Here is an 11,768-nt window from a genome sequence, read left to right as displayed (position 1 = left end):
AAGAAGCCGGATGTAGAGGGCACATCAACAGATTATTCTTACCTAGTTAGCTCAGGGAATCGAACCAGCGACCTTTCGTTTACTGGCCCTAGAGAGGAACCAGGCTCTGAGGCTTGGCCAATCCTCTTCTGGCTGTGCCTGTGGAGACTATAAGACTACATGGTAGGGGTGTGTTAAATAGTGCCTTAATTAAGTGTACAAGCATGTAAAGTATGATGTGTGCCGACGTGGCCATACACGTGGTCGTATGCGTAAATTTACAGTTGATAGTCGGATTCGATGATACTCTTGATCGGGAAAAACGGAAGTGTTTTAATATACCTAAATAGATGTTGTCAAATAACTCCCTGCACATTGTCACTGCAAAAAAAACTGCAGATTAGGAGCAGCCCACGGATGGATGTTTCTGTGTCTGTCCTCAACTGCAGGGGGCAGCCAAGTTTGCTGTCACTCAGTCACATCAAAAATCTAATCAAATCAAATTTTATTTGTCACATGCACCGAATACAACAGGTGTATTTCAGAGTCATTGTAGGTTTTGGGGGAGAGAAGGCTGCCGAGGTATGGGAAGTGTTCCACATTTCCAAGGGTGTTATTGTCAACCTGTATTGTGGGCGGAGTAGGGGGCTTGTTGAAGGATTTGAGTCTTCTTTAAATTCAGGGCTAGACCCAGGAGCCTGTATGCCTTGGCAAATAGCACTATGGCAGATACGTCATCACGCAGAAGTCTCAGTCTAATACACACGTCTCTGAAAATGTGGACTTTACTTGGCTCCATGTGAGTGGGATCAAAGAGGGAGTTTCACTTTAGGCAGTATATCTTTCGCTCTCTCTCTGTCTGTCGGTCTGTCACTATCATACTAGCTTAGTCTGTCTGACTTTCTGCCTCTCTCTCTATTATAGCGCAGTGATTTTGGGGGTGTGTTTGAAGGGCTGCTGCCCAGGTATAAACAGGATGCAGTAGGACAGTCACAAAGACAAAGAGAGACAGAGACAACCACCTCATACAGGTCTGTATCACATACAACATCCTCCCGTTTATTCTGTTCAATTCCATGGAACTTGATTCATCTCTCTGGAGCATGAGTCTGCAAGCCCCCGTGAACATCAATATGTGGGTATTCATGTGTTTGCATCAGTGTCTTCTGCTGCTTTTTGACTGTAGCACCAGTGTTACACTAGTGTATACACACCCTTATGTTGTGTTTCCATAGCTAGGGCTGACAGTGAGGACTTGTGAGGAGCGGAATCAACAACTTCTGCATAATCAGAACAGTTGCTTTGTGAGAAGGTCTTGAAGTTTACGATTAACATTTGTTATGTAAACGCCAGCTGAAAAGTACCAGTGGCTTGGCTTTATCCCCAAGTGAGAGCTGGTCCGCCGGAGCCATGGCCCAGTGAGACACGGGTGCCGGCCCGCGTAGATGGAAACAGAAAAGTCCTAGCCTTTGGGGTAAAACACTGGGGTAAATCCTGTACGGAAATGCATAATTTGAGTCTGTAAAAGCCTTGGTACTAATGCTGCTCCATTTCTGATACTAACACCATCTTAGCTAACAATGTTTGATGTGAAAGTCTGGTGATTGTGTGTGGAGAAGAGAAACTAAGTGTATGGAACTGAGGAAGTTCGGTGATGTGGGTCCTAAGCTATGGCAGGTATTTCCCTCCAGAGTCCGAGTGTTCTGCTGATGGTTGGTTATAAATATAAGTATTTCTCTGGGCCCGAACACAGACAACTAGACCCAGGGGAGATAAGGGAAAAGAGCCCAGTTCATCATAGCCCAGTCCAAGCTTCCTTGGCTGGATTTACACACATGTAACATGTAGCCTAACCAATACAGTATTTACACACACATGTACGGATGGACGCACACACAAGGTCAACTAAAGTGTTGTCTAATGGCGACAGTGTTCTGTGGCGATGGAGAGCCCTTCTACAGTCAAACAGCCAGACCAAGAGGATCCCAAGAAGGAGAAGACAGACGGAGAGCCGGGTGAGAACAAGGAAGAAGAAGAGAGACCACAGGTGATGGACAATGGAACACAAGATGAACGCAAGCAGCGGTTTCCTAACCCTAACAGTAAGGAATGGTGAATGTGTTCTAGTGGTCACGGTCAATTATATTAGCAGTCCAGTGTGGTTGTGTTGTGGTTCTGAGGCTGTTGTGTGTAACAGTCAAACTTAGTTATGTTGTGACTGTGTGTAGTAGTGGTTATTAACAGTTGGCTGTCCGGTGTGTAGTGTACCTGGTTGTGTTGTGGTCCTGTCCTCTACAGTGGTGTCTGACTGTAAGCAGATGGCCAGTGAATCCAGTGTTTCCTACACGCTGGGGAAGGAGTTTTTCCTTATCGCTGGTCATGAAATCTGCATCAGAGAGTCTCTGGACTCCTATGGCGCCCTTGTCTGGCCAGGGGTGAGTTCAAAAGACACTCAGTAACATGATGATTGAACTTAAAGGGAATGCAGCAGGGGGTGCTGAGAAGTATTTCTGTCTGTAGTAAAGCCCTTTTGTGGGAAAAAACTAATTCTGATTGGCTGGGCCTGGCTCCCTGTGGGTTGGCCTAGCTCCCAAGTGGGTGGTCCTATGCCCCCCCAGACCCACCCATGGCTGTGCCCCTGCCCAGTCATGTGAAATCCATAGGTCAGGGCCTAATTTATTTATTTCATTTGACTGATTTCCTTATATCAGTGGTTCCCAAACTTGTTATAGTCCCATACCGCTTCAAACATTCAACCTCCAACTGCTACCCCCTCTAGCACCAGGGTCAGCGCACTCTCAAATGTTGAAACTCTGAGCGCAGCTCTATCCAGAAATCTGGCAGTGGCTTCTGATTAAATTAAATTTTCACAGAACCGCTTGTTGCAATTTCGATGAGGCTCTCTTGTTCAAATATCGGTAACTGGACTGGAGGCAGGGCACGAAAGGGATAACGAATCCAGTTGTTTGTGTCGTCCGTTTCTGGAAGGTACCTGCGTAATTGCGCACCCAGCTCACTGAGGTGCTTGACTATATCACATTTGACATTGTCAGTAAGCTTGAGTTCATTTGCACACAAACAATCATACAATGATGGAAAGACCTGTGTGTTGTCCTTGTTAATACAGAAAGAGAAGAGCTCCAACTTCTTAATCATAGCCTCAATTTTGTCCCGCACATTGAATATAGTTGCGGAGAGTCTCTGTTATCCTAGATTCAGATCATTCAGGCGAGAAAAAACATCACCCAGATAGGCCAGTCGTGTGGGAAACTCATCATCATGCAAGCAGTCAGACAAGTGAAAATAATGGTCAATAAAGACTTTAAGCTCGTCTCTCAATTTAAAAAAACGTGTCAATACTTTGCCCCATGATAACCAGCTCACTTCTGTATGATGTAAAAGCGCTACATGGTCGCTGCCCATATCATTGCATAGTGCAGAAAATACACGAGAGTTCAGGGGCCTTGCTTTAAAAACATTAACCATTTTCACTGTAGTATCCAAAACATATTTCAAGCTGTCAGTCATTCCCTTGGCAGCAAGAGCCTCTCGGTGGATGCTGCAGTGTACCCAAGTGGCGTCGGTAGCAACTGCTTGCACGCGCGTTACCACTCCACTATGTCTCCCTGTCATGGCTTTTGCGCCATCAGTACAGATACCAACACATCTTGACCACCAAAGTCCATTTGATGTCACAAAGATGTCCAGTAGTTTAAAAATATCCTCTCATGTTGTCCTGGTTTCCAGTGGTTTGTAGAAGAGGATGTCTTCCTTAATTGACCCCCATAAACGTAACGGACATATACCAGGAGCTGTGGCAGGCCCGCTACGTCTGTTGACTCATCCAGCTGTAACGCATATAATTCACTGGCTTGTATGCGAAGCAGTAATTGATTCAAAACATCTCCTGCCATGTCACTGATGCGTCGTGAAACAGTGTTGTTTGATGAAGGCATTGTCTGTATAGTTTTTTGGGGCCTTTTCTCCCAGCATTGTCCCAGCCATATCCGGGGCAGCAGGAAGAATTAAGTCCTCCACAATAGTATGAGGCTTGCCTGTCCTAGCCACTTGGTAGCTCACCATATAAGATGCTTCTAGCCCCTTCTTATTCATGGTATCTGTTGCTTTTATACATGTCTTACTACTCAAAAGTCACCTTTATTCTCACTAAAACTCCTGTGGCTTATTTTTAAAATTGTCATGTTTCTAAAATGTCTGCGCAAGAGTGAAGGTTTCCCACGAGACAGTAACGGTTAATGTGATTGGATGTTCATTTTTTGACTAGGCTTCCTGTATTTGACATTTTGTTATTTCCTACCTCATTTGCACACACTGTATATAGACTTTCACTTGTGTTATTGACTGTACGTTTGTTTATCGCATGTGTAACTGTGTTGTTTTTGTCGTCGCACTACTTTGCTTTATCTTGGCCAGGTCGCAGTTGTAAACTTCTTCTCAACTGGCCTACCTGGTTAAATAAAGGTGAAATAAATAAAAAAAATTGCTGAACACTAGACGGTTGAATTTTTTGGGGGGGCAGTGAAACAAGGCTACTCAGGCGAGAAAAAATCCTCACCCAAATGTATAGCCCCATTGGAAAATATAAATGTGCTGTTTGAAAATGTGAAAATATATATATGTATTTTTTGGTGAATCACATTTTTATTTGGCGTACCCATGACGGCATTGCATTTACATACCCCAGTTTGGGAATACCTGCCTTATATGAACTGTAACTCAGTAAAATCTTTGACACTTGCGTTTATATATTTGTTCAGTATATTTCTCAAGCAACAGTTTAGCTAGGACTGTCTGGGAGTGGTCTTCGTGTAGAGTGGAAGCTGTTATTGGCAGAGAGGTTTGGCACTCTGTTGGTCTATTAACCAATTTACTGCATGGTGATGTCACCATGAAAAGCAGAAACTCCCGCGTAGATTGTATTTTCAATCAGCACACATTTACAGTGTTAGTTTCATCAGCTGTTGTGCGATATGATATAAAACACAGCAAAAAAAGAATTTTGACTGCACTGGGCCTTTAATTCATATTGACTGATCTGGGTTGCTCTATCTATCACTGTGTGTAGATGTTGATGGTGATCGCAGTGATGATGATAATAATGCTGTTGCTGACGATGATGTATTTGTGTGTGTGTCTGGGTAGGCGGTGGCTCTGAGTCAGTTCCTGGAGAATAACCGGCAGCAGGTGAATTTCCTGGATAAAGCGGTACTGGAGATTGGAGCAGGGACAGGTTTACTATCTATTGTGGCCAGTCTTCTGGGTGAGTCTGTCCATCTGTCTCTTTTTCAGTCTGGCTAACTGGCCAGTCTACTAGATGAGTCTGTCAGTTGGTGATATGGTTTGACAGACTGATTCAATTTTCCTAACTGACTGTTCCCCTTGTATCCTGTTTTCCAGGTGCCTGGGTAACAGCCACCGACCTGCCCGAAATCCTTCCCAACCTGACCTTTAACCTCTCTCGGAACTCCAAGGGCCGCTGCCGCTACACGCCCCAGGTAACTGCCCTCACCTGGGGTCACGACCTTGAGAAAGACTTCCCCAGCACTTCCTGTCACTATGACTACGTGCTGGCAGCCGATGTAGTGTATCACCACAACTACCTGGAGGAGCTGCTGGCGACCATGCACCACTTCTGCAAACCAGGAAGTGGCACCACGCTGATGTGGGCCAATAAGGTGAGGTTCCAGTCAGACCTGAAGTTCACAGAGAGATTTAAGAGTTGTTTTGATACAACACTGATGACAGAGCTAAAGGAGGGAGACGTGATGATCTACAAGGCCACGGCACGAGAGTGAAGAGAGGAGAGGGGGAGAGGGGATATAATGGAGAGACCAGGGAGTAGAGGAGACTCAGAGGAAAAGTGTTGAGCAAGAGAAAGAAGAGATTGTTCTCCACTGTGGATGGATGAAACAGGAGCTCACTACAGACTGCCTGGAGCCCATTGTGTGGGTACATTCACCTCACCAACACACACTATTATTAGACAGACAACAAAAGCAGATTCTGGGTTTCAAGGACATTGCTGTGAGCTACATTATATTTACAACCCGTGTCCTGCAAAAAAAAACAGAAACCAAAATGAATCTAAACCATGTGACTTTTCAAAATGCAATTTTATCTACCAATGTTTTTTCATACATTAGATACATTGACAAAATGTTTTGTAAATAAATTTGATTTTCACTACAGTGTGAGAAATGTGTTCATTTCTCGCTACTTACGCATAGTCTGCATTGGCATCAACACAGATATTCTGAAAGTTACTATATATACATAGACATCTACTAGAGACAGTATCACCTGCATTTACGATAATGGCAAACAAACCCTTTTCCACTATACATGAAAACAGACTAGTTCAAGAAGGTAAGCTCTTACACTGAGTATACAAAACATTAACAACTGCTCTTTCCAAAGTTAGAATCCCTTATTGATGTCACTTGTTAAATCCACTTCAAATCAGTGTAGATGAAGGGGAGGAGACAGGCTAAAGAAGGATTTTTAAGCCTAGAGACAACTGAGACATGGATTGTTTATGTGTGCCATTCAGAGGGTGAACGGGCAACACATAAAATTGAAGTGCCTTTGAACAGGGTATGGTAGTAGGTGCCAGGCGCACCAGTTTGTGTCAAGAACTGCAACGCTGCTGGGTTTTTCACGCTCAACAGTTTCCCGTATGTAACAAGAATGGTCTGCCACCCAAAGGACATCCAGCCAACTTGACACAAATGTGGGAAGCATTGGAGTCAACATGGGCCAGCATCCCTGTGGATCCCTGTGACACCTTGTAGAGTTCATGCCTGATCAATTGGGGCTGTTCTGAGGGCAAGGGGTGGGGTGCAACTCAATATTGGGAAGGTGTTCCTGATGTTTGATAGACTCAGTGTATATTGACATATTTAGAGAACTGCAAGATTTCATGTTTCTTAGCACATTTCACTAGTGTTATAGTGAGCAGAATCAGAAAGCATCTTGATGATGCTAAATGATCTGTCAGAATGCTTTGAGAATACAGAATATCTATAGCTGGGCCCAAATGAAGTACAAAGGTCCAAAGTCCATCTAACAGTTTCACTCTAAGAGCAGCGGAACAGTCTCTCAATCTCAACCAATGAGCAGTCAGAACGCCGTGCCACTCAGGAGTTCCATCTCCATGGCAACGTTATTGTGTAGAACCTGATTTGCTGTTCTGGACTGTCTTGAGTGTTTGTCTGGGTCCAGGTGTTGTTGTCACGATGGCGACGCATTTTCCCATCAATGCCCTTTGAGGTGTATGTATTATTTTTTTTTTTACAGTTTCTCTCATTGTTCTACTCTAAACGTAAAGCGTTCAAAAAAAATATTCAGTTGGCAGCGCTTCCGCGTGTACTAAACACAACATCACCTCAAAGAGCTACGGTTGGTCTGATCCGGAACGTCTGAGCTCCCTTCTTCGTCCTCCGTTTCCAAAGAGACAATCACGCCAAGCAGCAGGTGGATGACTTGGGCTGTTCCAAGATGGACTCCCTGCGCAGGTCGTTGGGTATGGTGCCTGCGGGTCCCCACACGTTGAGCTCACCATAGATCCCCGTCTCAATCATCTCCTCCTGCCAGGGGATGGCAATGTTCCCAGAGGAGAACTCGTCAAAGAACACGCGGTCGGGGTCGTCCAGCCCCACCCCCTTCACCGAGGAGAACTCCCCCACGTCATCCAGGTCCTTGGCGTAGACCACCTTGGAGTCAGGGACAAACGGAGGGGGCAGGATGCCTGTAGGAGAGAGGGAGGGGGTTAGAGAGACTCTTACTGAGTGAACTTCAGAAGGAGGGATGGTGTGCTTCTGATTGGGAGTCTGTCTTTGTGGCAGCTGTAGTGTGACACAGCAAAATTATCATGGCCCAAATCTAGCCCACATACACAACTTAACATTTGGTTCAGTTTAGCACTTAGAAATAGCAGTTCGTACCTGCATCCAGTCTCGTCCAGTGGATGGCGCTGAAGAAGGGGTGTGTTCTGATCTCGTCACAGGTCCCGTCCTTGAAACCTAGTCTCTTGTCCACCTGTTTCTCCAGCAGCGCAGAGCAGATGGACTTGGCGTTCTCACTGAATGTCTCTGGGTAGACCACAGTCCCGGTCATGATGCGCTCCTTTAGTGCCTCCTTCTCAACCTGACCAGAAGACGACCGCAGGTTAGCAACAATACATCAAAGCCATAAACCAACTGTGTGTGCAGGCTTTTGTTCCAGCCCTGCACAGACACCCTTGATGCAAATAATGATGGCCTTAAGGAAGAATCAAAGACAGGTGTGTAAATGCTGGGATGGAATGAAAGCCTTCATACTCCAGTGGCTCTACACGACCAGAATTGATGACCTACACTGTTATCCAGTGTGCACTTTCAGTGTGGAGGGATGAAAGGGAGGAGGGATAGAGCAGGTTACCTTCTCTCCACGTTCCCTGAAGGGGTTCTTGGCGGCCATAAACTCAAACAGTGTGACCCCTAGGGTGAAATAGTCCACTGAGGTGTCATACTTCTCCCCCTTCAGGAGCTCCGGGGCCATAAACCCTGGGGGCAGATAGCAAAGGTCAGTCACAAGAGCCAATATGGAACCTCTTGGAGACACTAAACGTGAAACCCCAGGTCAAGCCGCTGCAGCCGAGACTGACCTGGAGTTCCGGCATAGCCTTTGATCTTTGTCTGGTTCTCCTTCAGCTCCACTGCCAGACCCAGGTCAGAGATACGCACGTTACCTAAGGACATATGGACAGCGTCACATCACACAAGCATCACATGCGTGTGGGTGTGTTTGTATGTACATGCACACCTCTCATTGTGTACCTTCATTGTCCAGCAGCACGTTCTCAGGTTTGAGGTCTCTGTAGATGATTCTCTTCTGGTGGAGGTGCTCCATGCCCTGGATGATCTGAGCTGCGTAGAAACAGGCTCTGGGCTCCTCAAACCCTGGGTTGTTCTCATCCACCAGATAGATGTGGTACCTGGGACGGCAGGTAGCCTAGTGGTTAAGAGCGTTGGGACAGAAACCGAAAGGTCGCTGGTTCGAATCCCCAAAGCTGACTAGGTGAAACATATGTTGATGTGCCCTTGAGCAAGGCACTTAACCCCAATTGCTCCTGTAAGTCGCTCTGGATAAGTGTGTCTGCTAAATTACTAAAATGTGAAGTATGGGAACAAACATGTTACAAATCTATCATAAGTGTGTGTTTACTTCAGGTCTCCTCCATTCATGATGGTCATAACCAGGCAAAGCTCATCCTTGGTCTGGAAAGCGTAGGCCAGTGACACGATGAAGCGACTATGAACCCTGGCAAGAATCCTCTTCTCCACCATCGCCCCCTAGAGTAGAGGGACAAACATGACAATAGCAACCATCACTCACAAATTCATACCGGTAGGCAGCGAGGAAGAGGCAAAGCGAGAGGATCCACTCCAGTCAAAATCTGTCCACTGAGGGAATACAGCGTTAAGCTCCCAATACTCCCATTGTTAGGGAGACAATCTGATCATTATATACAGTATCTCAGCGGTAGGCCCTGCTCAATTACTTTTCAAATGCATCCTTGAAGTAATCACTGATCTAACACCTGGATAGGTGAAGGATATGAAGTGGAATCCTTGCTTTCACCTATCTAATCATATGAGTGATTGACATTAGCAAGGGGGCATTTTAACAGGGCATTGGACTAGCTGTAAAGGACATGGACTAACCTTCCCCAGCACTTCCATTGAGAACAGCTTTTCCCTAAACCTCTCCGTAATCGCTCTATCCCTGTGTTGTGTTTAACACAGAGGGCTAAGACAGAGGCAAATGTTTCACTCAAGATTACAGGGGTTCTAACACAGTCACAGAGGGTATGACACCTGGCCACACACTGTAGCACTACCCTTCCATGTCATTAGTCATTGTGACTCAGCTTGATCTAGCGATAATAGGCTACAGAAGTGACCTGTATTCTAATGAACTGATTTCCTCTTGGGATATCATCTGATATCATACAGGAAGTATCACATGACTAGAGATGATGGACCACACCAAAGACCCTCAGAAACTACCTCTTTCCCACCCCGTCTTTTCACCTCATAGCCTTTCCTCTTCTTCAGCCTCTTCTTGTTGAGCTTCTTGCAGGCGTACAGTTTCCCCGTGGCCTTCATCTGGCAGGCAGACACCTCTCCGAACCCCCCCTTCCCTAGCACACGGAAGTCCTGGAACCAGTCTTGGTCCATGGGCTGCATCTCCAGCCACTTCCACTGCAGGAACCTCTTCAGGTACATGCTCTCCAGGAAGAAGGTGTAGGGAACTTCCTGGAGGTAGCCAAGCACCGAGACCAGTGTCTGGGAAAAGAGTGTGTCCCCAGCCCCCTGCTGTGCCTCCTTCACCTGGGTCACGGTCTCCGGGGTCAGGAAGGGGCAGTAGAGCTTAGCAGAGGATTCCAGGTAACGCTGGACGATCCTAGATGCCTTCTGGGCCCGGTCTGTGTCTTCGGCTAAGTCGTACTCTTCGATGTCCCGCCACAAGTGGCAAGGACCGTGGTATTCGGGCACCGTCTCCAGGAACTCGCGGAACAGACGTTTGCCGATGGGCTGCTCCACGCAGACTGACTGAAAGGTTAGGTCCAGGGTTTCTTGGAGGCCCTCACACACGGTGATGTGGGGCAGCTTGAGGCGGGCGTGGTACTTCTTGTCACGCGAGGCTGCCGGGTTGGAGCCATCGAAGCTGCCGCGGGCGCTTATGTAGGCCGAGTTGGCAACCACCGTGGTCAGGCTGCCCAAATCCATGGCAACGGAGGGAGAGAGGCTGTCGCCGACAGCGAGGACACTCAGAGGGAGAGCATGGTGAAGGAGAGCGGGGGGGCAAGGAGGGATAGTGTGAGAAAAGAGATTACAAAAAATATGTTGAAGTGTGAGTAAAAGGTGGTAGAGGAGAAAGAGGGAGTGAAACAGTAAAAAGGGAGGATTAGAGAGGAATGCTAAGAGGAAAATGAACAGCGGCAGAGAAAGAAAAGGAGAGCAGTGCCAGCAGCAGGACAGAGGACACAAGATCCTTCTCCTGACCCGAGCGCTTTACCCGTATCTCTCACACACACCTGGCTCAGCACCTTTCAGACAGTAATGCCTTTATCCACTAACTCCCTAATACCTCAGGCTGAGAGTGAGAGCCCAAGCTGTGACTGATGTATTCAGACTGTGCCATGGAGGCCAGAGCAGCACCTGTTATCTAAAGAACAAGACACAAGGGAGCAGAACAGTAGAAAAGAAGGGAGGGAGTAAGGCGCAGTCTAAAATAGACACCTCTCGAAACATTGGAATGGCTCCTGGCCTTCATAGATATGGAAGGATCAGAAAGGTGAAAGCAAAATGGTTATATCTCCCTCTAGCCTTCAGCACATTCCCTAATTTGATTGTAAACAATTAACAAGCTAGTTAACTACCACCTGTTCTTGTCAAAATTGTCAACAGAGTAGCTAGCAAGCAACAAGATATGCCAAACTGTCTAAAAACCTACAAAGGTGGTTTTAAATGTGGCTTGAAATATCTGATTCCATGTGCTTTTTGGCTGTTGACTGCAGGAAAAAGGATTTGAGTCACTTCAAAATACCAATGTGAACAAGGCTTTAGAGACCGCAAGTCAACACATCAGATTTCCCAGAGGAAAATTCCCAAAGGATGTCATATGTTTGACCCATTTGAGGTTATTACGGTCCTATTTCAGCTATTGAAGCCAATTGAGTAGTGCAAAATACCATATGCTTTTTAGATTATAACACCACACAA

General features: G+C 46.3%; 2 protein-coding genes across 2 annotated transcripts; one reads left to right on the top strand and one right to left on the bottom strand.

Annotated features, from left to right (window-relative positions):
* Nucleotides 1-1,921: 1,921 nt before the first annotated feature.
* Nucleotides 1,922-6,037, top strand: LOC139547292 (protein-lysine methyltransferase METTL21C-like). Its single transcript, XM_071356346.1, has 4 exons — nt 1,922-2,081; nt 2,278-2,414; nt 5,143-5,260; nt 5,398-6,037. Exons 1-4 carry the CDS (start codon nt 1,922-1,924, stop codon nt 5,793-5,795), a joined length of 813 nt encoding a protein of 270 aa, XP_071212447.1. The 3' UTR covers nt 5,796-6,037.
* Nucleotides 6,038-6,094: 57 nt separating this feature from the next.
* Nucleotides 6,095-11,680, bottom strand: LOC139546329 (rhodopsin kinase GRK1-like). The gene is made up of 7 exons (XM_071354603.1): nt 10,074-11,680; nt 9,205-9,332; nt 8,817-8,974; nt 8,645-8,728; nt 8,419-8,543; nt 7,944-8,145; nt 6,095-7,747 (listed from the first exon to the last, which is right to left on the bottom strand). The coding sequence occupies exons 1-7, from the start codon at nt 10,770-10,772 to the stop codon at nt 7,458-7,460; spliced, it is 1,686 nt and encodes a 561-aa protein (XP_071210704.1). The 5' UTR covers nt 10,773-11,680; the 3' UTR covers nt 6,095-7,457.
* Nucleotides 11,681-11,768: the final 88 nt, after the last annotated feature.

This window comes from Salvelinus alpinus, chromosome 20 (assembly GCF_045679555.1).
Source record: "Salvelinus alpinus chromosome 20, SLU_Salpinus.1, whole genome shotgun sequence".
Taxonomy (NCBI): domain Eukaryota; kingdom Metazoa; phylum Chordata; class Actinopteri; order Salmoniformes; family Salmonidae; genus Salvelinus; species Salvelinus alpinus.
Note: the sequence above shows the minus strand (reverse complement) of the source record. Positions and strands in the feature narration are given on the sequence as shown.

What these genes read in the sequence shown, in the direction of transcription:
- LOC139546329 (XM_071354603.1), bottom strand. Translation starts at nt 10,772, where the DNA reads ATGGATTTGGGCAGCCTGACCACGGTGGTTGCCAACTCGGCCTACATA. An exon ending in CGTGCTGCTGGACAATGAAG is followed by an intron (nt 8,729 to 8,816) that starts GTACACAATGAG and finishes ATATGTCCTTAG; the next exon opens with GTAACGTGCGTATCTCTGAC. An exon ending in AGGCTATGCCGGAACTCCAG is followed by an intron (nt 8,544 to 8,644) that starts GTCAGTCTCGGC and finishes ATCTGCCCCCAG; the next exon opens with GGTTTATGGCCCCGGAGCTC.
- LOC139547292 (XM_071356346.1), top strand. Translation starts at nt 1,922, where the DNA reads ATGGAGAGCCCTTCTACAGTCAAACAGCCAGACCAAGAGGATCCCAAG. An exon ending in GCGGTTTCCTAACCCTAACA is followed by an intron (nt 2,082 to 2,277) that starts GTAAGGAATGGT and finishes TGTCCTCTACAG; the next exon opens with TGGTGTCTGACTGTAAGCAG. An exon ending in GCGCCCTTGTCTGGCCAGGG is followed by an intron (nt 2,415 to 5,142) that starts GTGAGTTCAAAA and finishes GTGTCTGGGTAG; the next exon opens with GCGGTGGCTCTGAGTCAGTT.